At 57.4% G+C, this 26773-nt stretch overlaps 1 protein-coding gene across 2 annotated transcripts in view; it reads right to left on the bottom strand.

Moving 5' to 3' along the window:
* Positions 1-1966: 1966 nt before the first annotated feature.
* CSNK1G2 (casein kinase 1 gamma 2) overlaps positions 1967-26773 on the bottom strand; it is a 42413-nt gene continuing 17606 nt past the window's right edge. The window contains exons 2-13 of one of the 2 annotated variants that reach the window (XM_063160849.1): positions 16200-16696; positions 9871-9911; positions 9298-9367; positions 8848-8996; positions 7778-8012; positions 7512-7597; positions 7093-7177; positions 6872-7020; positions 6446-6529; positions 4903-5007; positions 2876-2982; positions 1967-2474 (exon numbers count right to left, since the gene is read on the bottom strand). In XM_063160849.1, coding sequence (XP_063016919.1) covers positions 2420-2474; positions 2876-2982; positions 4903-5007; positions 6446-6529; positions 6872-7020; positions 7093-7177; positions 7512-7597; positions 7778-8012; positions 8848-8996; positions 9298-9367; positions 9871-9911; positions 16200-16386 — 1353 coding nt within the window. In that variant the 5' untranslated portion in view covers positions 16387-16696 and the 3' untranslated portion in view covers positions 1967-2419. Of the gene's footprint in view, positions 2475-2875; positions 2983-4902; positions 5008-6445; positions 6530-6871; positions 7021-7092; positions 7178-7511; positions 7598-7777; positions 8013-8847; positions 8997-9297; positions 9368-9870; positions 9912-16199; positions 16697-26773 lie in introns of those variants that run through there. The other variant, XM_063160850.1, reaches the window with a different exon arrangement.

Below are 26773 nucleotides of genomic sequence, written 5' to 3'. Positions count from 1 at the left end.
CCTGCCCTTTGCCCGAGAGAGCCGGGGTGAATGTGAGCCCCGGGGCCAGGGGCAGCTTCCCAGGGCTCCAAACCGTGCTGGAGCTGGGCCTGGGGACCCTGCAGTGCCCGGAGCAGGGGGAGCCCAGCCCAGCCCAGCCCGGCCCAGCCCAGCCCAGCCCGGCCCAGCCCAGCCCGGCCCAGCCCAGCCCAGCCCAGCCCAGCCCAGCCCGGCCCAGCCCAGCCCAGCCCAGCCCAGCCCAGCCCAGCCCGGCCCAGCCCAGCCCAGCCCGGCCCAGCCCAGCCCAGCCCAGCCCGGCCCAGCCCAGCCCAGCCCAGCCCGGCCCAGCCCAGCCCAGCTCCCTGCTGGAGCACCGGGCTCGGCTGGGAATCACCCTCCTCCTGCACCATCACCTTCCTCACTCAGGGGCTTTGCAGGACTGCCCAGAGCCATTCCCTGACCTTCTCCCCCCGAGATTTTCCTCTTGTTCCCCCCTGTGTGGGGCTGGGGCTGCTCCCACCCACTGCTGAGGGAGCCTCCAACAAAAAGGGGGTGTTGGGCAATGTCCTCCCCCTTGGGAGCCACACAATGAAGGACAGAAGAACGTGTTGGGTTTTAAAGATTTTTTTTATTTTATTTTTTTTGTTTTTATAAAAAAAAAAGCCCCTAAATTCTATGGCTTCCAGGAAGCATCAGAGAAATTGAAATGCCATATCTGTACACTTGGTTTTAAAGCAGTAACTAAACTCGCAATGGAACAAACGCTCTCACGTACAATCGCAGTATTTGGACTCCTCGCTGGAAGGACAGAGAGCCCCGGGCTCGGGCCCGGCCCCGCGGCCGAGGGAGCGCGCACAGGGCCGGGCACAGGGCCGGGCACACCCCGGGGCCGCCTCCCCTCCCCTTCCCTTCCCTTCCCCTCCGCGGCTCCTCTTCGGCCTCTGCCGGGGCTGCTCTGAGCCGACGCGCTGCCAAGGGACCACTTCCAGTGAAAATTTTAAGGCGATTTTAAAAATTCGTTTGTTCGCCTCGCTGGGGACACGAGGGCAAACGTTGCACGTCCCCTTCCCGCCGTGGCCGGGGACGCAGCAGCAGCTGGGGCCGCAGCCCGGACAAGCCAAAGCCGGGGTCAATCCCGAATTTGGGATGGAGAGGGGCCGTGGGGAGGGCACGGCCCCGTGGGAGACCCCACGCCCCCCCCCAGCCCCTCCACAACCCGAGATGGTCAGTTTGGACAAATGTTTCAAAGCAGCCACAGATGGTCCCATCCCTCCCCCGCCCCCCCCAGCACAGCCTCAGCCCCTTCTCTTGGGGCAGAACAACAGGGTTTTGGTAAAGATAAAGTGTGTGTCCCCCCCCAAAGTGTCACGATCAATACACACGACAGCGCACGGGGTCATTCACGTGGGGAGCCGCAGTGCCCTGGGGGTGCCGTGGAACGCGGGGGTGCGGGGGTGTCCGTGGGTCAGTTCCAAACCTGCATTTCCCCAGCCCCAGGACAGGCCGGGAGGATCCCGCGGGGATGCCCTGGTGGGGATTCCACCGCTCCACCCCAGCCCCGGCCCCTCGGGGGGCTCAGGCTGTAAATCCAAGAGGCCGATCAAGCCCTGCCCACACCAACATCCAGCCCCAAGACATGGCAGCACCAGAGACGAGGCTGCTTCGCTTCCCCTCCCTGCTTTGCCACCGCCATTCATGGGTCCCTTTGGTCTCGGCCGTCCCTGTCCCTGTGTCCCCCAGCCCCTGGGAGTCTCGGACCTGCTCTCGGCGGGACCGGACGGCGCCTGTATTGCTCGCAAAAGTGCATCGTAAATGAACTGTAAACGCGTTTCCTCTCCCCGCCCCCGCGGCCCCGGCTCTCCCCGCTCCGAGCCCGGCGCTCGCCACTGACCGAGGGGACCCGGCGGGGACGCGGGGCGGGGCCGGGAGGAAGAGCAGAATTCGGTAACACTGAAGATGACGGTCAAAGACTGACGACTCAGCACTCTGCACCGAGACTCACTTTAAATTAACTTAAGAGACAAAGAAGCAACAGAAAAAAAAAATATTCCTCCTTAGCCCACTGCTCTTGAAATCGTCTTCTTCTGACAGCGACGGGTCAGAGTCTGTAGTTGATCCCCATTTCCGACCGGTTATAAACTCAAAGCAAGTGACGCCGTGGGTTTTTTTTCTCTTTTTCTTTTTTTTCTGTTTGACGGACGCAGGAACTTCAGCGAAGTTGGGCTTGGTTCGAGTAAACGGCCACGAGTGGCGGAGGAAAGGACAAAGCAGTTTGGGGAGGCCCCGCTCCCCAGCTGCGCGCGGGGCGCTGGGGGAGCCCGTCCGGCCCGGCCCCCCCGTCCCCGTCCAGCCCCGGGGCCCGCGGGCTCCGCGGGGCGAGATCCAGCCACGGCCAGAGGGAGAGGAGCCGGCGCTCGCCGCTCCGCCCGGGCCCGGCTGCTCACTTGCGACGCTTGGTGGTTTTCCTCTTCCTTCTCTTGAAGAAACAGCAGCACCTGGGGACAGAGGGGACCCGTCAGCACCGAGGGCGCAGCAGCAGCCGCGGGGACAGGGAGGACAGAAACGCCTCGGTGCCTTGGTGAGCCCCACGTGGGCAGAGCTGCTCCACCAAGTGCCCCTGGTACATGGCAGGGGTGGACTGGGAGCACCACAAATGACACCAGAAGTGACATTTGCCACAGCAAATGGCACTGACCAGGGGGTGACACTGACCACAGCACACGAGGCCATGAGCCAGGGCCAGGCAGGGACTCCAGAGAAGGAGCAGTCCCAGATCCATCCATGCCCCTCTGTGCAGGAGCCTTGGGCAGGGCGAGATGGGAAGGGCTGGGGTGGTGGTGGCCCTGCAGGGACACCTCTCACGGGGTGCCAGGGGACAGCTGGGCTGGGGCCTTACTTTGTATCGTCTGTCACCTCCACCTCGGTGGGGGCTGTGATGGGGGCGTTCGAATGTCCTGCCGTCGGGTCATCTGTGTTCAGCTCTCCGTTGGTGGAGCTCATCACCTGGGGAGAGATGAGGGTCAGCAGGGGCAGCCTGGGGGTCTGCAGCCCCTCCCCTCCCTGAGGGGCACAGGAGCCACCCAGGAGACCATCCAGCTCTGCCCTTGGTGGCAGCATGGTGCCCTCACCCAGACCGCAGCGCTCGGCCTCGGTGCTGAGCTCTGCCCAAGAGCCCCATCACAACAGAGAGCTCTGAGCCCCTCAGAACAGCCCTGGAAGGATCCCAGCTGCTGGGAGCCCCTGCACCAGGAGAGGGGCATGATGGCAGCCAGCTCCAGAGTGGGTGAGAGACACGGCCTGGCGAAGCTGAGAGCTCCAAGGAGCCCTTCCCACAGCTGAGCATCTGGACACAACTTCTGCTTCCCAGCACCAAGACTCAGCCCAGTGCCTGCCCTGCGGGCTCAGGCATCCCTGAGCTCCTGCCCACTCACCAGGGCAGCAGGGTCAGCCACAGTGCCAGGGCCAGGAGGACATCCAGGCCACCAAGGCAGCTGTGGGATGCCTGAACTGCCATCCTGTGCCTGCTGCCCACAGGCAAAGCCAGGCGCTCCCTGGGGATGCACAGGCCAAACACTCCCCAAGCTGCTCGGCCCCGGCGAGGACCCTGGGCCTTGCCCAGCCCCTGGAGGAGCTGCCACCCCACAGGCAGTGCCCAGCCAGCAGGGACAGCCGACAGGCAGTGCCCAGCCAGCAGGGACAGCCGACAGGCAGTGCCCAGCCAGCAGGGACACCCGACAGCAGTGCCCACCCAAGAGGCAGTGCCCAGCCAGCAGGGACAGACACCCCACAGGCAGTGCCCAGCCAGCAGGGACACCCCACAGGCAGTGCCCACCCGACAGGCAGTGCCCAGCCAGCAGGGCCACGTCACGCTCCAGCCCCTGACACCAGCACAGAGACCCCTGCACATCACCCAGCAGTGCCGGGCGCAGGCAGAGCACGGCAGGAGGGTTTGCAGAGCAGGACTGTGGAGGAGGAAGGGGATGACGGACAGGAGGAGCGAGGCAGAGCATGAGCTGGGCCCACAGAGTGCCCGGGCCTGCCTGGCACCATGGAGTGCCCGGCCCTGTGATGGCAACAGCAGGAGCTGTGCCCAGGTCTGGGGCTGAGCACCAGCAGAGTCCCCGTGGAGCAGCAGGAACGAGCGAGAGCGGCGGGGACGGAAGCAGAGACAGAGGAAGCGGCGCAGGCCCAGCCAGGGTATCCACCATGGATGTGCCATGGATGTGCCATGGATGTGCCACCATCCATGAGGGAGGCACCCCCAGGCCCAGGCAGGGCTGAGCAGCAGCGGGCAGGAGGCGGCGAGCACGGACGGGGCTGACGGCGCCAGCACAGCACCCAGGCAGGGCCAGGGCAGGGGACACGGCCAAGGAGTGCCCGGGGAGGGAGGAGAAGCAGGGCTGGGAGCCAGGGCTCCTGTCAAGGAGGAGCAGGGAGTTCCCTGCTCAGACGAGCAGCACTGGGGGCAGAGCAACGCCCACCCAGCTGCTGTGCTGCAGTGTGCCTGCCATCCATCCATCCATCCATCCATCCATCCATCCATCCATCCATCCATCCATCCATCCATCCATCATCCCACCCATCCATTCATGATCCATCCATCGTCCATCCATCCATGATCCATCCATTGTCCGTCCATCCATCCATCCATCCATCCATCCATCCATCCATGATCCATCCATCCATCCATCCATCCATCTCCAACCACCTCTAACTCCCCCTGGCAGCACCAGGGGAGCCCAGCAGCCCTCAGGAAGCAGCACCAGCCTCATCTACGAGCCGTGATCATCCCATCACACCACAGGGACAGGCAGAACCTGCTGCACCCTGGCACGTGCAGCCCTGGGGTGGGGGAGCGGGGCTGATGCCCAGGGTGGCTCCGCTCCCTCCCGTGCCCGCCCTGCCCCAGGAGGTTTCATGTACCTGCACGGACCCCCCGAGCCTGCCGGCTGCCAGGTGAGCTCCCAAAGGCTCCTCGGCAGGCTGCCCACCGGCCTGAGGATCCCACACCTCCGTCCCCTCGGGCGGCTGCTCGCGACAGGCAGGAGGAACAGAATGAAAAGAAACAAAAGAAAAAGAGGGAGAATGGGGAAGAGAAGGGAGAAGTGGAGGGAAGGGGTGGGAAAAGTGGCAAAGGGAATCGAGAAAATAAGACATGCAAAAGCAAAAACATGACCGGAGCAGCTCGAGTTGGTGATTGCGGAGGGCACCGTGCAGCACCGTCCCTGCGGTGACAACGGGGGTCTGTGTCCCCCTGCCACCCACACACACCCCAGGGCCAGCCCCACGCAGCCCCTGGAGCAGGGCCAGCTCCAGCAGGGCTGGGGCCGTGTTTGGGAGCGGGCTGGGGCAGCAGAGCCCAAGCTGCAGCCAGGCCCAGGCGACGCCGCATCCCCAGGACGACGCAGGGCTCGGGCTCGGCAGGGCCTGAGCGGCACCAGCTGGGCCAAACCCTCCCTGAGCGAGCACAGCACGGCCCCAGAGCTGTGGGGACACCCTGTGTCCCCAGGCAGGGCTTGGACACCCTGTGTCCCCAGGCTGGACACTGCTCCCATGCTCCAGGAGCTCTGTGCTTTGCTCTTCCCCCTGCTCTGGACAGGGATGTCCAGCATGGCATTTCCCTGACAGAGCAGACCTTGCTGGGAGTGAGCTCCCAGAAATGAGCCAGAGGTGATTGATTTGACATTTTCCTCTCCCTAAGGAAGCTCTGCCAGGCTCCCTGTGCTGGGCAGGAGCAGTGTGGGTAGCAGAGTGCTGTACCCCCTGCTCCAGCCCCTCTGCAGGTGCTCTGCCCCCAAGGAGGTTTGGGAGGACAAGGGTTTGTACAGACAGGACTGCTGGAAACACAGGAGGTTCTCTCTCAGTGGCAGCAGTGCCAGAGACACGTGTCCTGCACCAGGGCAGGACAGGCCACAGCACTGGAGCAGTTCTGAGCCCCTGGCCACTTTCCCACACTGATCCCTGCCCTGGGCTGGGCTCCCTGTGCCCTGCCCGTTCCCAGAACAAAGGCAGCCCCAGCGTGGGGCAAAATGCTGCCAAGCTGCCCCCCAGTCCTGCCCTCCCTTGTCCCATGTCACTGTCCCATTGATGGAAGGGCATCACAAGCAGAGCAGCGAGTCACCCCATGGGGACAGTGAGTGTCCTTAGAGGTGGCTCAACCTACACCAAGCCCTGCCCCACGCCCCAGGCTGGACCCTGCCCCTCCCCAGCTGATGTCCAGGCCTGGCACCCCCCAGTCACACTCCAGCCCCCACAGTGCCTCCTCCCTGTCCTGCCAGGCCACAGGGACACTGCCCTGGGCCCGCTGAGCCACAGACCCAGAGCTGTGGGAGGGAACTCCTCCAACAGAGCACTGAGGGAAAGCCATGTCCCAGTCCCTGCCACCAACCATCCCTGCTGGGCTCCACCTCCCTGGAGCTGCCCAGCCCATGGCCCCCTGCCCCAGGCAGGCTGTGCCATTGCTCACCTGGTGTTTGGTGTGTGGCTGTGCTTTGTCTCTGTTCGGGGGCTGCACCTGCACCTCGCTGTGCATCGTGCCAATGGGGGTGGGCTGGGGACACAAAGGACAATGTCAGTGCAGCACAGAGCCCTCCCAGCACCCCACAGCCAGATCCAACGTGCAAAACCCCCAGAACCAGGGCCTGATCTCTGCCCCTACCCCTGCCCCAGCAGTGCCATGCTTGGTATCCGGGTGCAGTGAGCCCAAGGAATGCACCTATGGCAGTGAAAGAGCTCAGAGTCTCTATTCCTGCGTCACAGCCCTGGAGCTGTGACTGGTGAGGAGGATGGAGCTGTGTGTGGCAGGGATGGCTGAGTGCCACCTCCTCCCTGGCTGCTGTCCCTGCTCCCTGGGGTGCCTCCCCTGTGCCCCAGGCCCTGGGCTCTCACTCACCAGAGGTTTCCCTGCCCAGTCGTATTCGTAGTCGAACACGTAACCGTTCCTCTCGAACAAGTCTGTGAAGAGCTTCCTCAGGTAGTCGTAGTCGGGCTTCTCAAAGAAATCCAGGCGCCGCACGTAGCGCAGGTACGTGGCCATCTCCTCTGTGGGGACAGGGGGCTCAGGGGACAGCACAGGGGGCTCAGGGCAGGGGCTGGGCAGGGCACAGCTCTCACCTGGGAAGTTCTCACAGAGCACCTCCACTGGGGTGGCTCTTTTGGTGTCACCGATCTTCTGGTACCTCTCCTTTAGTGTGTCGGCCTGGTGGTGACAAGGGGGGTCAGCATAGGGGCCAGCACTGCCCTGGGCTGTCACACCATCTGTGATTTTTTGGGCCCCCTTTCCCAGGTAACTCCTTCCCTCCCTGGGCAGGTATGCAGGACAAACCCCAGGGCATCCAGGCCAGCCACTGTGAGAGCAGCTGGGGGGACACAGGGAGATCTGCACAGCACTGCAAGGGCCTGGTGTGGAGCTCAGAGCTGGCAGGGTGCCAACCCTCCAACACCCCAGGGGCCAAACCTTCCCCCTCCCCATGCCAGGGCACAGCCACACCCACAGGAAGCCATGCCCAGGGGCAGCAGGAGCTGGCAGTTACCTTGAGGCCTTGCCAAGGAAGGCTCCCACGGAGGAAGTACATAAACATGTGCCCTAATGCTTCCAGGTCGTCCCTGCGGCTTTGTTCTGCATGGACAAAGTGACAAGGGTCAGTTCCCACCACAGCCACTGTCCCTGCTCAGCCCCCAGACCCTGCAGCACCCTGAAGAGCAGGACAGGCAGCTTGTGCCCATCCCCACCTCTGCCACCCCTGCCCTGCAGTCCCTCCCTCAGCAGGAGGCAGGGCTGGCTGCCTGTGCCACACACCTTTCCCCAGGTGGGTGTTGATGCTCATGTAACGTGCTGTCCCTGTCAGGCTCTTGTGCTCTCGGTAGGGGATGTGTTTTTTGGTCTCGGGGTCGATGTACTCTTTGGCCAGGCCAAAATCGATGATGTGGATGGTGTGCTGCCGCTTGCTGCCCGGCCGCCCCACCAGGAAGTTCTCTGGCTTCACATCTCTGTAGATCAGGCTTTTGGTGTGCACATACTCCATCCGTGTGATCTGGGGCACAAGGAGGTGTCAGTGCCAGGGCAGAGCCCCCACCCTGTGTCCTGCACACCCCTGCCCTGGGCACCTCTCCCCTGCTCCCCTCAGCCAAGGATAGGCACATCAGCTCCTTCCCACCATGGGACAGCCCCAGGCCAGCTGCACCCTGGGCACATGTCACAGACATCTTTTGTGAAAACTCCTTTCCTTAGGATTTTTCCTCCTGAAAAGCTGAAAAGCCTCAAAACCAAAATGTAAACAATGATTATCTGCTGTAGAATGCAACAAGTAGATCTGTGATTGGTCTCACAGAGTTGTTTCTAATTAATGGCCAATCACAGTCAGCTGGCTCAGACTTTCCGAGACACAAGCCCTTGTTATTCATTCCTTCTTTTGTTATTCTTAGCTAGCCTTCTGATAAAATCCTTTCTTCTATTCTTTTAGTATAGCTTTAATATAATATATATCATAAAATAATAAATCAAGCCTTCTGAAACATGGAGTCAGATCCTCATCTCTTCCCTCATTCTCAGACCCCTGTGAACATGCTCACAGGCACACAGCGAGATGCTCTGGGCACACTGAGATGCTCTGGGCACACTTAGAGGCTTGTCAAGGCTCAGAGAGGGGCTGAGAAGGGTGGAGAGCTCTCCTTCAGAAGGGACCAGGTGAGCCAGGTTGGGTTGTGCCAGAATCTTCCCCTTATTCCCCATGGGATGCCCGTGCTGCCTGCCCATGGTGCCCACACACCCCAGGGCAGCCAGGGGAGGTGCAGGGCTGCAGAGGAGCAGTGCAGGGCTGCAGGGAAGCTGTGCAGGGCTGCAGGGGAGCTGTGCAGGGCTGCACTCACCAGCTGGATGGCAATCATCAGGACAGTTTTGAGTGTGAAGGTTCGATCACACAGATCAAAGAGATCTTCCAGGCTGGGTCCGAGCAGCTCCAACACCATGGCGTTGTACTTCCCACAGGGGCCAAAGTAGTAAACCTGAGGAATTCCTTCTGCAAGAGACAGAGCAGGGGCTGTGCAGGGCTGCAGCAGGGCCAGGCTGTCACAGCCATGCCACTGCAGGGGGGGATGTCCCTGCACAGCCAGCCTGGCTCTGCTCAGAGCAGCTCCATCTGCATCCCTAACTCCGCTGAGGGGTGGTGGGGGGAAATAACTAAATCAAAAGAGATCAAAGATGAGACAAGGCATCTGTGTGAAACCCTGTGGAGCAGATGGGCAGGAGCTCCAGCTGGGGTGAAGTTGCAGAGTCACATTTAGGGGAAGCCTCTCTCCCCAGCCCAGCCCTGCCCGTACCTGCATTGCCGAGCTGTTTGTAGAACCGATACTCCAGGTGCAGCTGGGGGGCCCGGGATTTTATGGGTTCCTTGGAGGAGAGAAAGGAGAACAGTTAAGTAGGAAGCAGGATGTTCAGGGGGTCTGGGTTTCAGACACATCTTTCACATGCTGGCAGGAGCTGGACTGAGAGCATTTGGGGTTGGGAATAAGTGGTATAAAATGGAGATGAAGCCTCGAGGGATGATGAGAGAAAATCAGCCCATATGGGAGCCAGATCATCTCATCCAGAGAGGGAAAACATTAATGGGATCAGGTACCAGTGGGGCCACCCTCTGTGCTGCTGGCACTGGCTGAGCACAGCACAGGTCATGGTGAGGGATGGGAGAAGCAAGACTCAGCTCTTCCCTGCCCAGACCCAGATCACCCCACCTGCAGTGATGTGGGTTCCCATCAATTCCCAGCACAGCCACCACATCCATCACATCCCAGCCCAACACCATGGGAGAAAGGGCAGAAGCTCCTTCCCAATGGCTGGAACATCCCCCACCCCACCCCACCACGGAGGAACTCCCTGCTTTGACAGCCACTCACCAATTTGATAGCTACGTATTCATTTGTGTAGAGATTCTTCCCTGCGGGGAGAGACACAAAAAGGAGATGAAAAGCAGATCCTGCATCACCCCTACCACACATCCACCGCTGTCCCTGAGGGCAGCTGGGCTCACAAACACTCTGAACAGGTTCTGCAGCTCCCACAACACCTGAAGGAGCCTCAAGGCACGAGCAGGAGCAGAATCCACTGTGGGGAGTTGCAACATGCCTGCTAATTATCCCCAGGTGGGGAGTGTGGATTCCTCTGGGATGGGGAGGCTCCTGGGCTGGAGCCAAGGCTGGTGGGAGGGGGCAGCAGCAGGGAGGGGACAAGGCTGAGACTTGGTGCTCCCAAAGGGGGAGGGGGCTATGGAGGGATGGCCAGAGTTGGGGGACACTGAGTTATGGCCAGGGGGACCCTGCAAAGGGTGGCAGGGAGGAGAGACACCCAGGAGCACTGGCACAGCTGGCAGTGCTCTGAGGGCACCACAGACAGGTGGGAATCTGTCCCCCAGGGCTGGGGTCACGCTGGGAATGGCAGACACTTCTATGTGTGAATGAACCTCATCCCTGGGGATGGTCCTGCCCACCCAAGGGCACAGGGGAGTGAAGGAGCAGACCCATGGCATAGCCCAGTCTGTACAAGGAGCTGAAGGCTGCAGGGAGGGCACAGGAGAGGCCAGGAGCAGACCCATGGCATGGCCCAGAGTGTATGAGGAGCTGAAGGCTGCAGGGAGGGCACAGGGGAGTGAAGGAGCAGACCCATGGCATAGCCCAGACTGTAAAATGAGGTGAAGGCTGCAGGGAGAACCCAGGGGAGTGAAGGAGCAGCTGTGGCACCCAGCACCCTGTACAGCACCCTCAGAGGGCTCCACACCTGCACAGCACTTTGCACACCATAACCACAGGAAGGTTGAGCTCAGGGTGCCTCCACATCCCCCCAGACCAGGAAAAGGGGACACAGCTGGGAAGCAGCAGCACAGTCTCTGTCCCAGCCCACAAAGGCCAAGATTAAAGGTGTGCAGGAACAGCTCTGAGTGCTCCCTGTGCCTGCAGGAGCCCGGGCAGGAGGGGGTTAAGGGCAGCAGGGATCCCCAAGGCTGCCATGTGGGGATCTGATAGAGCTGCATCTGTCTCCTCGGATTTTCTCCAAGCAATTTGCTCAGGGAACAAGCTCCTCCTGGCCTAAGATTTCATCTGCTCCCAGGGCTGCTCTGCACCTGAAGCAGCCATAAATCCTGGCTGGGTGACATCAGAGGCAGCTGCTGAGCGCCAGGATTACGGGAGAGGGATGAATGGGAGATATTAATGGAGCAGCTCCTCCCAGGGATGGGCTCTGCAGCCAAGGAGGGGCTCAATCCTGCTGCCCCCCTGACCCTCTCCCACCCCTGGGGACCTCTGCCAAGCCACTCTGTCTGCTGCTGCTTCTGCATAAAGCAAATCCCTTCACAGAGATTAGGGAGGAAGGGATTTGGGAGGGAGGGAGAGAGGAAAGTCTGGTGAACACAGCGTGTGCAGATGCAGGGGTTTGTCCCATCACACACTGACACTTCCTGGGGAGCAGGTGGGACACCCCCAGACCTGCGCATGGCTCCACAGGGCTCTACAGTGCAATCTGAAACAATTACTGCTGCCTTCAGGGCAGCAACGTGGGATCAGAGAACTCACAGCTGGATTTTCCCTGAGGTCAGGCAGGATTTGAAGGGGGAAAAATGTAACATGGCAGGAAAACTGCCAGAGGCACACTGCAAAGGGGACTCAGCAGGGATGGAGGCAGGAGAATCCCCAGCAGTGGCATCTGTCCTGTCCCCATCACACAGTGGTGGCACTAAAAGCTACCAGCAACAAGGCTCTGGAGCTGGCAGCATTCTCCCAGCCCAAAAATGAGTCCAAATAATTTGGTATTCCCCTGGTTCAGCCCTTCCTAGGGGAGCTTGGACACAGCTGATGGACAAGATGTGAGCAGAGAGGGTATGGACTGGTCAAATCACCCCTCTCTGCTTCCCCTTTCTGAATGAAAAAAGGTGCAAATAGCAGAACTGGGGACTGGGAACTGTCATGAGATTAATAAAACAAGAGAAAAGAAAAGCAAAGAGCAAGGAGGGAGGATCCTTCCATGCCAGGGAATTCCCCACTCCAGCTCCTGGAGCCACCCTCTCTGCCCCAGTGCTCACAAGGGGACAACTGTGACACCCAAAATGTGCCAGAGCCCAGGGAGTGCCGGGGAGGACTGGAGCAGGCAGGACTTGCAGCACAAAAGGTGCTTGTGAAAGGAAATAAAAGAGAAAAGTGGTGAGATGGGTGGCAGGAAGCAAATATTTGCACTGCAGGGGCCTTTGCCCAGCCAGAGGTGCCTCCAAACCCATCTGGCAGCACCTGCAGGATCAGACAGGGATCAGAACAGGCTGAGGGCAGGAGCAGCCAGGCTGTGTTTAGAGCAGGAGCTGGCTCTCTGTGCTGCCCCTGCCCAGGATTTGGCAGCAGAGCCCAGCACCTGCTCCTGCACATCAGGAGGAGTGGGCTCAGCTCTGGCTCCCAGCTGGGTCCCATCCCAGCAGCTCAGAGCCCGGGATCACAGAAGCTTTAAGGTGGGAAAAGACCTTTCAGATCACCACTGACCATCAGCCAGCAGCACCACCACGTTCACATTAGCCCATGTCCCCAAGTGCCACTTTCACACCTTTTTGAGCACTTTGTGGGTGGTGACTCCACTCCTACCCTGGGCAGCCTGTTCCAATGCTTCCCAACCCTCTCAGTGAAGAAATTTTCCCCATTTCCAATCTAAACCTCCCCTGGCCCAGCCTGAGGCCGTTCCCTCTCCTCTTGTCCCTGTTCCCTGGAGCACAGCCCTGGGCTGTCCCCTCCTGTCAGGAGCTGTGCAGAGCCACAAGGTCCCCCCTGAGCCTCCTTTTCTCCAGGCTGAGCCCCTTCCCATCTCCCTCAGCCTCTCCTGGTGCTCCAGACCTTTCCCCAGCCCCATTCCTGTCTCTGGACACGCTCCAGCCCCTTGCTGTGAGGGGAAAAGTGAGCACTGAGGCTGCCCCTTGCTCTTGGCACAGCACTGCACTCATGGTGGGCACCTTTGTGGCTGTGCCTGGGCACCAGGATGGGGATTTGGCTGTGCCTGGGCACTGAGATGGCAATTTGGCTGTGCCAGGGCACTGAGATGGCAATTTGGCTGTGTCTGGGCACCAGGATGGGGATTTGGCTGTGCCTGGGCACTGAGACGGGAATTTGGCTGTGCCTGGGCACTGAGATGGGAATGTGGCTGTGCCAGGGCACTGAGATGGGAATGTAGCTGTGCCTGGGCACCAGGGTGGGAATTTGGCTGTGTTTGGGCACCAGGGTGGGAATTTGGCTGTGCCTGGGCACTGAGACGGGAATTTGGCTGTGCCTGGGCACTGAGACGGGAATTTGGCTGTGCCTGGGCACTGAGATGGGAATGTGGCTGTGCCTGGGCACCAGGATGGGGATTTGGCTGTGCCAGGGCACTGAGATGGGAATGTGGCTGTGCCAGGGCACTGGAATGGGAATTGGGCTGTGCCTGGGCACTGAGATGAGAATTTGGCTGTGCCTGGGCACTGAGATGGGAATTTGGCTGTGTCTGGGCACCAGGATGGGAATTTGGCTGTGTTTGGGCACCAGGGTGGGAATTTGGCTGTGTCTGGGCACCAGGATGGGAATTTGGCTGTGTTTGGGCACCAGGGTGGGAATTTGGCTGTGTTTGGGCACCAGGGTGGGAATTTGGCTGTGTCTGGGCACCAGCGTGGGAATTTGGCTGTGCCTGGGCCAGACTGGGACTGGCACCAGGTCCCTGCACTGCCCAGGATGCCAAGGCCAGCAGGGACAGGGAGAAGCAGGATCCAAATGCACAGCCCTGGCAGCCACAACTCCTGCCCACGTCATTCCCCTTCTGGCTTGCCACAAATGCCTGATGCCAATTGTTTTTTTTTAGATTTTATCTTTAAACAGATCACTTGATTTTGGACACCTCCTACATGGGTGGACATCTGTCTCTACCTGGGGCAGCTGGGCTGAGGCACCCTAAGGACAGATCACCACGTGCCCCTTGGTGGGGTGCAGAAATAAGGCAAAGTGGTCCCTTTTTGGGGAAGACAATGTCCCCTTCCTCCCTCCCCACCACTGGGAGATGGAAGATCACCTCCAGGTACATTTTTTCAAGATCTCATGGCCTTTGTTATGAGAGCAAAAAGGCCAAAGAAGGTCTGGGAGCTTTTAAATACCGAGCTGCAGTTTGGCCTCTAAAGCCTTGAGGAGTGAATTCTCTATTCCCAGGGAAATCTGAGTGCCCAGCAAGAGCTGGGGAACATCCCTGCTCATGCCACCACTTCACAACAGGAGCCCTCTGGTCCCTTGCCATTCATGTGCAGCTGGAGGAATCCCTAAATCCTGAAAGCATTCCTGAGCCCTGATGCAGTCTGGAGGCACACCTAAGGAAGAGAGATGTGATTTTAGGAGAGAAGCCACATAGCTGTGGTGATGAGATCCCGTGCTCAGGCCTCTGGCATGTTATGGCCAGGCACTGCAGGGTGTGACAGAGCTGAAAAGCCACGTGGAGGGACTGGAAGCTTCTCTTGCTGGTGGCAAGGACAAACTCTCACTGTGACAATCGACCACTGTGGAGCCCTGGAGCGAGAGCTGGCTGCTTGTCCCTGCAGCCAGGAGCAAACTGAGCCCAACTGCTCCCAGGTCCCTGCAGCAACCTCCCTGCCAGACTGACAGACATTGCTCAGATCCATGTCACACTCGTGTCCCCTCACTGAAAATGAGGGGGAGGAAAAGGCAGGGGGGTCACAGTGACCCCTCAGCACTGAGAACAGCAAAGCAACACAGCCCCAGCCTCCTGCCAGGATCCAGCTCACCCAGAAACACAGACCCACTGCAGAATGCTCAGTGGCAAGCAAGGAAAAGGAGGTGCAAGGACACAGGTGGAGCCTGCACAGCTCAGGGCTCTCTGGGAGGCACTGGCAGCAGGAGTGGCCAGGTCCACCCAGGGAACTGAAAGGAGCAGCTGGTGCAGCAAAACCCCCCAGTAGCTCTCCTTCCACAAACCCTGGGTCTGGAGGAAGGCTCAGAGCTCCTCATGACAGCAGGACAGACAGCTGAGCAGGGGAACTGCTGGGCTGCATTTCCAGCAGAGCGTTTCCCCAGCTCTGCAATTACACAGCAGGGAAGTGCGGGGAGGGGACGGGCGAGCCTGGCACCAGGCAGTCTGTCACACAGGGCAGAGCTGACATTAGCTCCCCACACAGGGAGGGGGGACTGACCTCACCCCAGCCAGGGCTGCCACAGCTCCTCCCCAGGCCCATGTTCGGGGCAGGTTTAGCTCAGAGCAGGTTTAGTTCAGAGCTCGGTTTGAGAAGGCGCTGCTTAAAATATCACAGAGCAACAAGGCTGTGGCTGTGCCAGGCTCTGGGGACTGCCTCTCCTCCCTCTCCCCAGAGAACAAACCCCTTCCCAAAGCACTCACACCAAGCTGGCAGGGACTCCACCCACACATTCCTGGAGACATCCAGACTGTGCTGCTGGCACAGAGGTGCCTGGCTCTGCCTGATGCCAAGCAAAGGGTTAACAGCTTGCTGAAAGTCTCCAGGGACATTCCCAGCCCTGGGAGAGGAGCAACCTCCCCACTCTCCAAACAGGAGCTTACTTGAGGAGTTTCCTGATAAACTTGGTTCAAAATGGAAAATGACTATGGAAGATGCTTGGGTTTTATTCCTCCTTTTCTCTGGCCTGCACAGAATTTCAGGAGTCTCTCAAACAACCAGTTTCAGCAACTGAAGAATTTACCCAGGATAAAACACAAATGGAAAATCTAGATGTTTGTTCCAGCAGAGTGAACATCCCTCAGACTCCCATGCTCCATCCCCTGTCCTGAGGCACAGTGAGAGGGCAGCACCCAGAGCCAAGTGGGGTGAGATTTGTGAGCCCACAGTGGCATCTCCTGAATCCTTCCCCACTCGGTGTTCCTGGATTTAGGGACACCCAGATCTCCATGGCCACCACTGCTTACAACAGACAGATCCAGCCTGCAGTGCTCTCCCTAGCAGACCCAGAGAGCAACAGGCACAGGAGGAGATGGGAAACACCTCTGCAATGAGTCCTTTGGGCTGGCATGGGCCTTGGCAGATCAAACACAAATGGAGGAAGAGGAACACAACAGGGGCAACGCTTCCACTCCGTGTGCCCAGTCAGCACCACTGTGCCCATGGCCACAGGCTGGTGCAGGAGGAGGATGCCAGGGCAGTGCTGGCAGGAGTGGGTACAGTGAGGTACAGTGAGGACAGACATGAGGACACCCTTCTCACCTAGACGGAGCTCCCCGAAATTGCCGCATCCAATCTTCTTGCCGACGCGGAAGTTGGGACCCACCATTAAGACTCCCGAGTTGGTTCCAGCACCCCGGCCTCCATGACCACTCCTTCCTCCACCTGTCTTGGACATTCTTTTACCTTCCTCCAGCTCCCCTTTCCCTCCTCTCTTATCAAAATCCATAAGTTTGTGATACCCCGGCCTCTCCACGGTTACGCTGCTGCCATACAAATCCCAGAGCTGCCGAAAATGGAAGGGTGAGGAGGACACAAGCAGGGTTCCTCTTGGTTAATACAGCATCCCGGGGAGCGCTGGGAGGGTGGGGGCTGGAGAACCAGGGGCAAGAGGCCGTCCAGGGCTGCTGGGCTACTGCAATGTCAGTGCTTCCCAAGGTCCTGCCAGGACTGGCATCATCGCCGCTCACAGGGAGGTCTTTGGTGGAGAGAACATCCTGCACACAGGGTCCTCCCAGCGCAGCTCCTCGGCGTCCCAGCTGTGCAAAGAGAGAGGCACAAAATCAGGGTGAGAAGGCTGAGGGTAACAGAGGGCTCTGGGTTCCTCAGAGTCCCTCCAGCACCTTCCCTGCAAGACAGGTAATTGCTACAGCAGTGACAGTGCTGCAGTTGAGGGGTGGCAGAAGCTGGGATAAACATCAGGTCCCAGAGAGCCCCATGCCTGAGATGTTGGTTTAAATAAACAAATGAATTTAAAAAGCTTGGTCAGCTGGAGGTGAAATGGTTGATGAGTGGCTCCATGTCGGAGCCAGCCAGGAGTGACGTGGGGACAGAACTGTCACCACGGGGAAGGGCTGCTGGCAGCTCCTGGAAGCATTCAGAGGCACCAGCCAGGGACTGTGGGAGCCCCCAGGAGCAGGGGACACAATGAACCCAGCATTGTGGGGCTGCCCATGGAGTGAAGATGATTTCACCTGGCTGGGAGGGTCCCTGTGGATCCAGGGGCAGGGGCCAGGATCCTGTGCCAGCAGCCCTGCCCAGGACACCGTTCCTGGGGAACAGCCACACTCAGGGCACCCACCACAGCCCACCTGGGCTGGGGAAACACCCACTTGGCAAACAGGACCCTGATAACATCCCAGTGCCTCCTCCTCTGCTCTTATCAACCAACCTTGATTTTCATTGCAAAGCTGGGAGCGAGGCTCCTTGGCTGTGACACTGGCCAGAGCAAATGATGCTCATGGCAGCTTGTTTGCTCAGGCTGCAGCACCTTGCCTGCCTCCCAGTGTGCTCCCAGTGAGGCTGCTGGAAAGCCCCCATGCTGCTGGTGGGGTTATCTGGGTTCCCCTCCACAAGCAGCAATCAGCTCAGCCCCCCAAACCAGGGAGCTCCTCCTTGTGTGCACAGCCCTGCTCATGGCTGGATGAGGTGACCTTTAAAGGTTCCCCCAACCCAAACTATTCCATGATTCCATGGCACTGGCTCCACACACATCCCTGTGCAAGCCCAACATCACCCAGCAGCCCAGTCAAAGCCTTGAGTCCTTCTGGACACAAGACTGGGATGAAAAGAACCATGGACCTGCTCTGTGCTCCTAGAGGAACCAGGTGCCCAGGAGGGAACTGTGCTCTCCCTCCCTGCACTGGGGAGGTCAGGCTGGGTTCCTTCTCACAAGGAGGCAGAAAAGACAGTCAGGAAACTAAACATGGACAGAGGGGATCAAACAGGATCTGGGCACATGAGAGACCCACACCTCCTTTTCTCCCTTGCTCTGGTTTTGCTCCCAGCTTGACCCTTGCCATCCTTCACCTGGCCCCCTCCCCACCTCTCTCTGCTCCTCTCCAGGCCCTGTGACAGCACTGAAAGCTCCCAAGAGCTCCCAGGGCCAGCACAGACTCCTGCTGACCCCCTGGGTTATCCAAGCAAACCCCCCTCCAGCTCCAGGAAATGAACACACTGCGAGCTCTGAGGCTTGGCCAAACCCCGTAAAACTTTTTATTGGCTCTCAATAGCTATTAAAAAAAAAAAAAAAAAAAAAAAAAAAAAAAGGCTTCTCATGCTCAGTGGTACACAGAGGGAAATGTGGGAGCTCTAAGAACAACCCAGGGAAAAAAGACACCAAAGGCAGAAGCTCAGCAGGAGGAAGGACTGGCTGTGTAAGGGTCCAGGGGCAGGACAGCCCCTGAGGGGGGCTGACACCAAATCCTCCCTCTCCTCAGCACCCTGGCACACTGCCACTGCTCCCCAGGAGGGACCAGAGCTGCTCCAAGGGCGCAGAGTGCTGGGGTGCCACTTGTGGGACCTGCCTGCTCAAGTACAGGAGAATAAAGCTTTCACACACCATGGGAACCCCATCCCGCCCCCATCCACCACCCCTGGAGCATCCCTAGAGCACAGCAGCCTGGCTGTCTGAGGCCACAACACACCAACAACGGACACCACCCTGCTGCACGAGGGAAACTGAGGCACGGGGAGCCCTCCATGCCTCCCAGAGCTGGGCAGCCCCGTGCTGGCTGCTGCCCTGCTGCTCCCTTCCCCCAGAGCGTGTCCGTGCCAGCAGGAAGCGCGCTGGGAGCGGCAGGAGCAGGGCTTCCCTGAGCTTTGTTCTGCCCCAGCCCCGAGCACGCCGGGCCCACACGTGACATCCTGCTCATTCTTCACTGCCCCGATGGTTTCCGCTCCGGGTTCAGCACTTGGGGCTGCCCTGGCGAGCTCCTCATGCCTGTCCCACCTCCTCGTGCCTGTCCCATCTCCTCGTGCCTGTCCCACCGCCTCGTGCCTGTCCCACCTCTTCATGCCTGTCCCACCTCTTCATGCCTGTCCCGCCGCCTCATGCCTGTCCCACCTCTTCATGCCTGTCCCACCTCTTCATGCCTGTCCCACCTCCTCATGCCTGTCCCACCTCCTCATGCCTGTCCCACCTCCTCATGCCTGTCCCGCCGCCTCGTGCCTGTCCCACCGCCTCGTGCCTGTCCCACCGCCTCGTGCCTGTCCCACCGCCTCATGCCTGTCCCATCTCCTCATGCCTGTCCCGCCTCTTCATGCCTGTCCCGCCTCCTCATGCCTGTCCCGCCGCCTCATGCCTGTCCCGCCGCCTCGTGCCTGTCCCACCGCCTCGTGCCTGTCCCGCCTCCTCATGCCTGTCCCACCGCCTCCTCATGCCTGTCCCGCCGCCTCATGCCTGTCCCACCGCCTCAGGACACCAAACCGTTCCCTCACAGCCTCCTCCCAGAGCAGGCAGCTCACACCTCGGCATTCAGGGAGCTGCTTTCCCAGCCACAAGGGGAGCAGCTGGTGATGCACAGCCCTGCTGCAGCTCCATAACCTGTTTTCCTTCTCAATCAGAGCTTTATGCTCAGTCCCAGGGGATCCCAGGCCCAGACTGTTTGCACAGAGTCAGGCGGCCGCCAGCCAGAGCTCAGGGAGCTCCAGCCCCGGCGCTTGGGATTATTTTCTTTGAAGAGTTATGGGCCAGCTCTGCAAGGGAATTTCAGACAATGAAGTGAGGCAGAAGGGAAAAATTCAATCCTGTTTCCTGTGAGCACAAGGGAGACTGTGCTGCCCTTTCCCAGCCCAGACAAACGCAAGGAGCAGCTCTGGTCCTGCCTGTGGAGCCTCAGGAGCTCTCCTGGAGGGGCCCAGCCCCAAACTCCAATTTCAGGCAGCTGGGCCAGATTCACACTCAGTAGACCAGAGCCCAGCCCCCCGTGCTGGGACTGCCATGCTGCAACTCCCCCTTTCCCAAGCTGAGCAGCAGGAAGTGCCTAAACCAAATCCATGTGAGTCAGGGCAGTGATGCTCCCTCACACTCTGCCCATCAGCCTCCCCCATGGATGAGCCAAGGTCCCCTGTGGATGAGCCAAGGGCTGGGGGGAATTGATTTTCTCATCCCAGGAGTGCTGAGGAGACACAGTGGCTCCCTGGACCTCAGGACAAAAGCAGGACCCACCTCTGTGCAGTGTCAGTGACTGCTCAGGTTTTCCACCCCGTGCCATAGAAGGATCACTGGCCTTTAAAATTGAGAACAACCTAATTAGAAACAGAAACTTTTGGTAAAATCCCAGGACTCCCACTGCTCCAGAGCAAAAAAAAAACCCTGTGTTTGTTAAAACACAGCAGCCTTTGGACAGGCAACAGGGACCCAGACCTGACCCATCCTCCCCAGGCAGCAGCACCAGGGGGGCAGATTCCTTGTATAAAACTGATTTCACAATGTCCCATTTTGCACAGGAATCCTCTCCCAAAAGGTCACAGCGAGGCAAGCAGCCTCAGGAAAGCACCTTCTAGGCTGGATTTGTTGGCCTGGAATCAAATCTGATGCAAGATGAGACTAAGAAAACTTGTTTCTTTCTTTGGGAGGGAGTGGGATAAATAAAGGAAAAAAAAAAAAAAAGAATTGTCCTGAAATTTGGCAGAAGAAATTCCAAAGCAAGCTGTGGTCTTAAAGCAAATAAGCAGTGCCCTGTCATGTCTGCAGTGCCAGGGATCCTGCAAGGCAAACAAACTGCAGGCAAGTGCCTCAGCACCCCAAAACAGAACCTGAGAAGCACTGGAAGTGCCATAAAAATGGGGCAAGCCCACACACCCTGACTCCCAAAGAGGGAGTTCACAGTGCTTTTGTTGAAACATTGGGTCCTTTTTCTTTGCCATCTGGTTTTAAGCAGGTCAGAACTGCTCCAGTCACATTTACAAGTTTTTCCCTGCAGATGCAAAGGTGAAAAAAGGGGAATTGGGGTTGGGGGGAAGTTGGTTTTTTTCCCTTAAAAAAAGAAAAGCTGCAGCTCTAGTGCTACCCCTTGTCTCTGTGACTTGGACCAAAATATCAAGGCTCGGGAAGTTCCTGCCCACATTTGCAAGTATAAGATGCTGAAGAGTTGTATTTTTAAGAATATTTTCCCTGTAGAATGAAACCCTGTGGCTGCTGAGAAGACACTTGTACAAACCATCTGGGGCACATTGTTCTCAGCCCTTTATATGAACACACACACCGTGTTCCTGCCCAAAGAGGTTACAGCTAAACGGGGCAACACAAAAGAGGAGAAGAAGAGGGAAAAAAATAGCAGCAAGTGGCTGGGGAAGGTCAGGGACAGGTCCATGGTGCTGCTTGGAAGAGGGTTCAGGTGTCCCTGAGCCCTGGGTGCTGCTCCTTGAGCCCCAGCAGCCTTTGGGATGGTTCTTGGAGCTGCTTTCCCCATGTTCTCTGCACTCTGTGAGCACAAGGGAAACACAGCTGCATCCAGATGAAAGGGAAAGGAAAGCTTCTTGAGAGCACAAAGAGAAAAGCCCTTGACACTCTGCAGCTCCAAGTACAGATCACTGCCAATTAAAGGCTAAAAATAAGCACAAATACCCCAATGTCCCAAAGGATGACCCATCAGCTGGCTCCCAGTGCAAAAATCCAGACCAAAAAGCAACCAGTGGCCTTACACAGCTGAAACCAAATCCCAATAAATTCTAAACGTTAAGAGGCTGAGCTTAGAGGAAGATCAAAAGTCTTAAAACAAAGCAAAAACTTAAAACATCTTTAAGAGTGAGCTACAAATGGTCCCAAAATGATGTCTGCAAGGGTTTGTTGTTAAACACAAGTTCCAGCCTGCAGAGCTGCAGCCAGTCCTGCTTGTCCCAGAGCAGGGCAAGCTGTGCCACACAGGTGCCCCAGAACAGGGGACAGCCTCAGCAGGTGTCCCACAGGAGCCAGGGGTTGGGTCACATCAAGGTTCTCATCCATCAAAGTTCCCAAATCCCTCCCTCCAGGACTGATCTCCATCCATTCTTTATCCAGTCTGTGTTTGGGATTGTCCCAGCCCATGGCAGGACCTTGCACTTGGCCTTGTTGAACACCATGAGTTTGGCACAATCCCACCTCTCCAGGTCCCTGTGGATGCCCCAGCCCTTCCCTCCAGCTCCACACAGCTCTGTGTCACCAGCAAACCTCAGTGCCACTGTCCATGGCACCAGCAGGGATGTAAAACAGCACTGGTCCCAGTACCAACCCCTGAGGACACTACTGGTCACTGCTCTCCATTTAGAGAGTGACCATCCAGCCAGTTATCCACCAAGTGAGCACCCAACAGGCTCCTGAGACATCTCCTGAGCTTCCTCCACCCTTGGACACTCTCCTCTGAGCTGGGCACAGCAGCTGGACAGGCTGGAACTCAGCTCCATGGATGTGCTGTTTGGAGGAAACTCATCCTGATCCCACAGGGAAGTTCCCTCCATGGGTTTGAGAGGCAGAGGGGCTGTGCAGCCCCTGGAGCTCACTCCACCTGGGAGCTCCACCAGCAACAGCTCCAGTCAGGGGAGATTCAAGCAAATCAACCAGGAGAGCAGAACTTTCCTTATGGCAAGGGAAGGCTGGCTTGTTCTGGCCCCATTTCCTCAGGATCCCTCAGAAAACAGGAGTTTCACTGCTCTGAGGAACTCCAGGAACCTGGTGGAGATGGGAGTTCTGGATGTGAACATCTCATATCAGAGCTCTGAGAGCTGTGCCCACCCTGTCAGGATGGAGGGTGGGCTGCACTCCTCTGGATCCCTCAGAAAACAGGAGTTTCACTGCTCTGAGGAACTCTAGGAACCTGGTGCAGATGGGAGCTCTGGATGTGAGCATCTCTGAGCTGTGCTGACCCTGTCAGGATGGAGGACGGGCTGCACCACTCTGGGCACAGCACCTGTGGAGGAGCTGGAGCAGCAGGGCAAGGGGTGAAAGGGCCTTTATCCATCCCAGGAACTCCCTTAAAAACCAAGCAGTCCTGGAAGCAGCCACTTTCCCAGCAGTTTCTGCCAAGTGCAGCCACAAGAACATCAGAACACCAGAACACAGACTGGGTTCAGAAGCCTCCTCCTGCTCTCCAACCCTTTTTCCAGCCTCCAGCGAGGCAGGAGCCAGCACAGCTCTGTTTACTCCCCTTGCTCCTTTGTAGGATGGTGTTGGTGTCAGCACAACAGGAAGCTCCTGTTCAATAGTTTGTCACTGAGGTGCTGATGCAGGGCCATGGGGGAGCCCTGCCAGCACGTGTGGCTGCTCTGAGAGCTGGGGGAGCCTCAGAGCTCAGCTCAGGGACTCCAGAGCTCCTGGCTCTGCCACCCCTTCTGTGGTGATCTGGGTGTGCACTGAGCCCCTGGCCCTTCACATCCTGCCTGTTACACTGGGATAACTTCCCTGCATCCTCCTCCTCCATGTGAGATCCCTGGAGAGATGAAAACCTGGCTGCTTTTCAGCTTCTGAATGGTGCTGAGAGCTCAGCAAGCCCCCCCTGCCTGCTTCAAGGCATCTGCAGGGACAAGAACCAGGAGTGAAGGAACAGCTCCACCAGGCAGGAACAGCATCCTGTGAAACCCACCCAGCCCACCTGAAGGATCCTGTGAACCCCACCCAGCCCAGCTGAAGGAACAGCATCCTGTGAAACCCACCCAGCCCAGCTGAAGGATCCTGTGAAACCCATCCAGCCCAGCTGAAGGATTCTGTGAAACCCATCCAGTCCAGCTGAAGGAACAGCATCCTGTGAAACCCACCCAGCCCAGCTGAAGGATCCTGTGAACCCCACCCAGCCCACCTGAAGGATCCTGTGAACCCCACCCAGCCCAGCTGTGCTGCTGCTGCCTGCACACAAACCAGGGAGCACCCAATGGTCACAAATCCCCTGTTTGGATCCCCACAGGGCAGCCCCCAGCCCACTCCCCTGCCGTGCCCCTCACCCCCAAACACAGACCCTGGGTCATCCATGCAGTGCCACCAGGCTGAGTCATTGATGACATGGCAGACACAGCTCTGTCACCACTGCCACTGCACCAGCAGTGTCTGAAGCACTGACAGTGCTGGCTGGTTTCCCTCTCAGCAAAAAAAAAACCCCAGCATGGTTTCACTCTGGTGCCCCAATATTTACAATTAAGAAATCTGCATGGGCAGTATGTCTAAATCATGCTTTTCTTCCATCCAAATTCTTTCTTGAAAAGAAGACAGGAATAAAGCTGAAGCTAATGTTTCTACCAGAATTTCTTCTAGTGCTCAGAGGCAAAAAAAAAAAACCCAAAAAACAACCCAACAGAAACAACCAACCCACAAAAACCCTGAACTGTGGCAGCAAAGCTTTTAATCCAACATGATCCCAGCACCCTTGTTCCAAACCTCTCCTCCCTTCCTGGCTTCCCAGCTCTTTGCAGTGAGGAGAGAGGATCACACCCAGCTCCCAGAGTGGGCACAGGGCACCCTGGGCACCTCCAGCCCAGCCAGTGCCCCATGGGCAGGATCTGGCCCTCCCCTTGCATGGCCCCAGGGATGGACACAGCCAACAACGCTCCCAGCACCAGAATTAAAACCATAAATCCACTCTCTGAGCAAACAATCAGACACACCATCACCTCCAGCCACACAGAACAAACACAAGTGACTGCAGCAAACGAGGCAGGAACGTGCTGAGCCTGGCAGAAGTTACCACATGCAGGTACTGCCCTGCTCCCAGCACCTCAGGGTTTCACCCAGATATCCATCCCTGGCTCTCAGCCACATCCATGAAACATCCAATGCACAAAACCACGACGTAATAAATAAAATTAAGAAAATAATTTAAAAAATAATAAAGCATTTGGTTGTTTCCCTAGAGTTAAGCTGTGCTGTGAAGATGACAGATTTTTCTTTCTGGTTTCCTACTCCAGCTCTCATGTCTATTAAACTTTTCTCTAAATTAGAAATGTTCTCTTGTTACTGGCTATTCCCTTCCCCAGGAGACCTTTATCACATTGCGAACTCTGGTCAGCTCTAAACCTACAACAAATCAAGCTCCAAATTGTTTCAAAGTTATTTTCTCCTAGCCTCTGAACCCAAATATGGCTTTTTAATAGATTGCTATGAATTTTTTTTTTAATGTTTGTGCCACACCATTCCCTCTGTGAGGGAGCTAACAATGAAGAGAGCAGAGTTTCAACAAGGCAGCAGGGAAATGCTTCTGCTGAAGGGGTGTCCTGCTTCCCACTTTGGAGACTCCCCCACAAACAGATTGTCACAAAACACCAGTCATGATTTGTGTGTGGTTTCACAGAGATCTCTAAAGGACACCAGGTGACATGCAAACCCACTAGGCTGTCTTAAAAGCAAAATCTCAGCTGTTCCTCAAGCTCCAGCAGCCCAAGAGCTGGGAGTGCCCACAGACCTGGAGTGTCCCCTGTGCAAGGGAATGAAAGCAAAACTCAAACTGTTCTCCAAATACAACAGAATTAAAAAGGAAGTAAAAGATGAAGGCAGATCACCAGTTTTCAGTTTCCAACAAAACCACAAGGCACCACTCAAGAGCTGGTGTGATTTCCCTAAATTGGTGAGATCTTAACCCAAAAAATTTCCTCCTCTGGAGATGAGCACAGATGGGCTGCACCAGCCCTGTGCCACAACACCCCTGGAGCAGCAGCTGGAGAATTTCACCCCAAACTCCCACCACAGCTCAGGGGGCATGAGGAGAATCCCTGCCTGGCAGCAGTGTGTGTGCACAGTGTCAGCTTTCCAGCAGCAGGTCAGCAGGAGTCATTTTGCACCCAAAAATATCTGAGGAGGAACCAGGCTCCTCTTCAGCCAACAGCACTGGGACTGTTAGAATATTTGCTCCCTGCACATATGAGCAGAAAGAAATCAATGTGCCATGGACAGTCCAAGTGCAGAACTCAGATCCTCAACAGCCAAATTCAGAACAACCCAGATCTTCATGTTTTTGAAACCAGCCCACAGAGTAAAGACACTCCTAAATCTCTCAGCAGCCACAAAAAAACCCTCCTGAAGCATCTCCACTGTCATGAGCTGCCAGTTCACTCCCAGCCCAATGCACAATTTCACTCTTTTCCTTGGATCCTCATCCAAAGCAGCTACACCTGGATGGAAAATATTAAACTGTGCTCCACCAAGGAGCTGGAAATGCCACGTTGGAAATTTCAGCAGCAGCACAGGAACCAAGCAAAAAGCTGAAAATACTTCTCTAGGAAAAATAATAACAGTAAATACACACATGCTAAAATAAGACCAGATCTGAAAACTGGTCTGGAAATAACAAACCCAGCCCAAGTCAGACAAACCTATCCATGAACCAAGTGCCCAAGAGCATTGATTCACCTTTTTGGGTTCATCAGGCACAAATTTAAACTTCCAGCTGCAGAATTCATAACCAGAAAACACACTGAAGCTCTACAAGAAATGACTTGAAAGGAAGCAGCTTTTTGGTTGACTTTACAGACCCCACAAAAGGGGGGCTGTAAAGTCACTTTTTCTAATGTGACTGTGCCCAGCAAAGCCAGGGGCAGCCCTTTCCCAGTTGTTGGCCATGTCCATTTTGGGATGCACTCCCCATGTGGGATCCACTGCATAGAAAGAGGAGGAACCAAAGCACTGTGGGTGGTGGGAGTGCAAACCCCTGGCTGCAGGAGGGAGTCAGGGAACAATTGGTACCTGATTTCCACCTTCCCACCCAACCCTGCCACGATGCCTCCCTCTGGGATGTCACCATCACCATCCCTTCTCCATGACCTGTATCAGCCATCCTCAGGGCTGCTGGGCCAGGAAAAGTTGTGGCATGGGGCTGGAGGATGTCAAGGTGAGCAAATGACCCAGCTCCAGCCCACTGCCTGTGCCAGCAGCACTC

Source organism: Melospiza melodia, chromosome 7, assembly GCF_035770615.1.
Source record: "Melospiza melodia melodia isolate bMelMel2 chromosome 7, bMelMel2.pri, whole genome shotgun sequence".
In the NCBI taxonomy this organism is placed as follows: Eukaryota; Metazoa; Chordata; class Aves; order Passeriformes; family Passerellidae; genus Melospiza; species Melospiza melodia.
The sequence above is the reverse complement of the archived record's forward strand: the minus strand, read 5'-3'. Positions and strand labels throughout refer to the sequence as shown.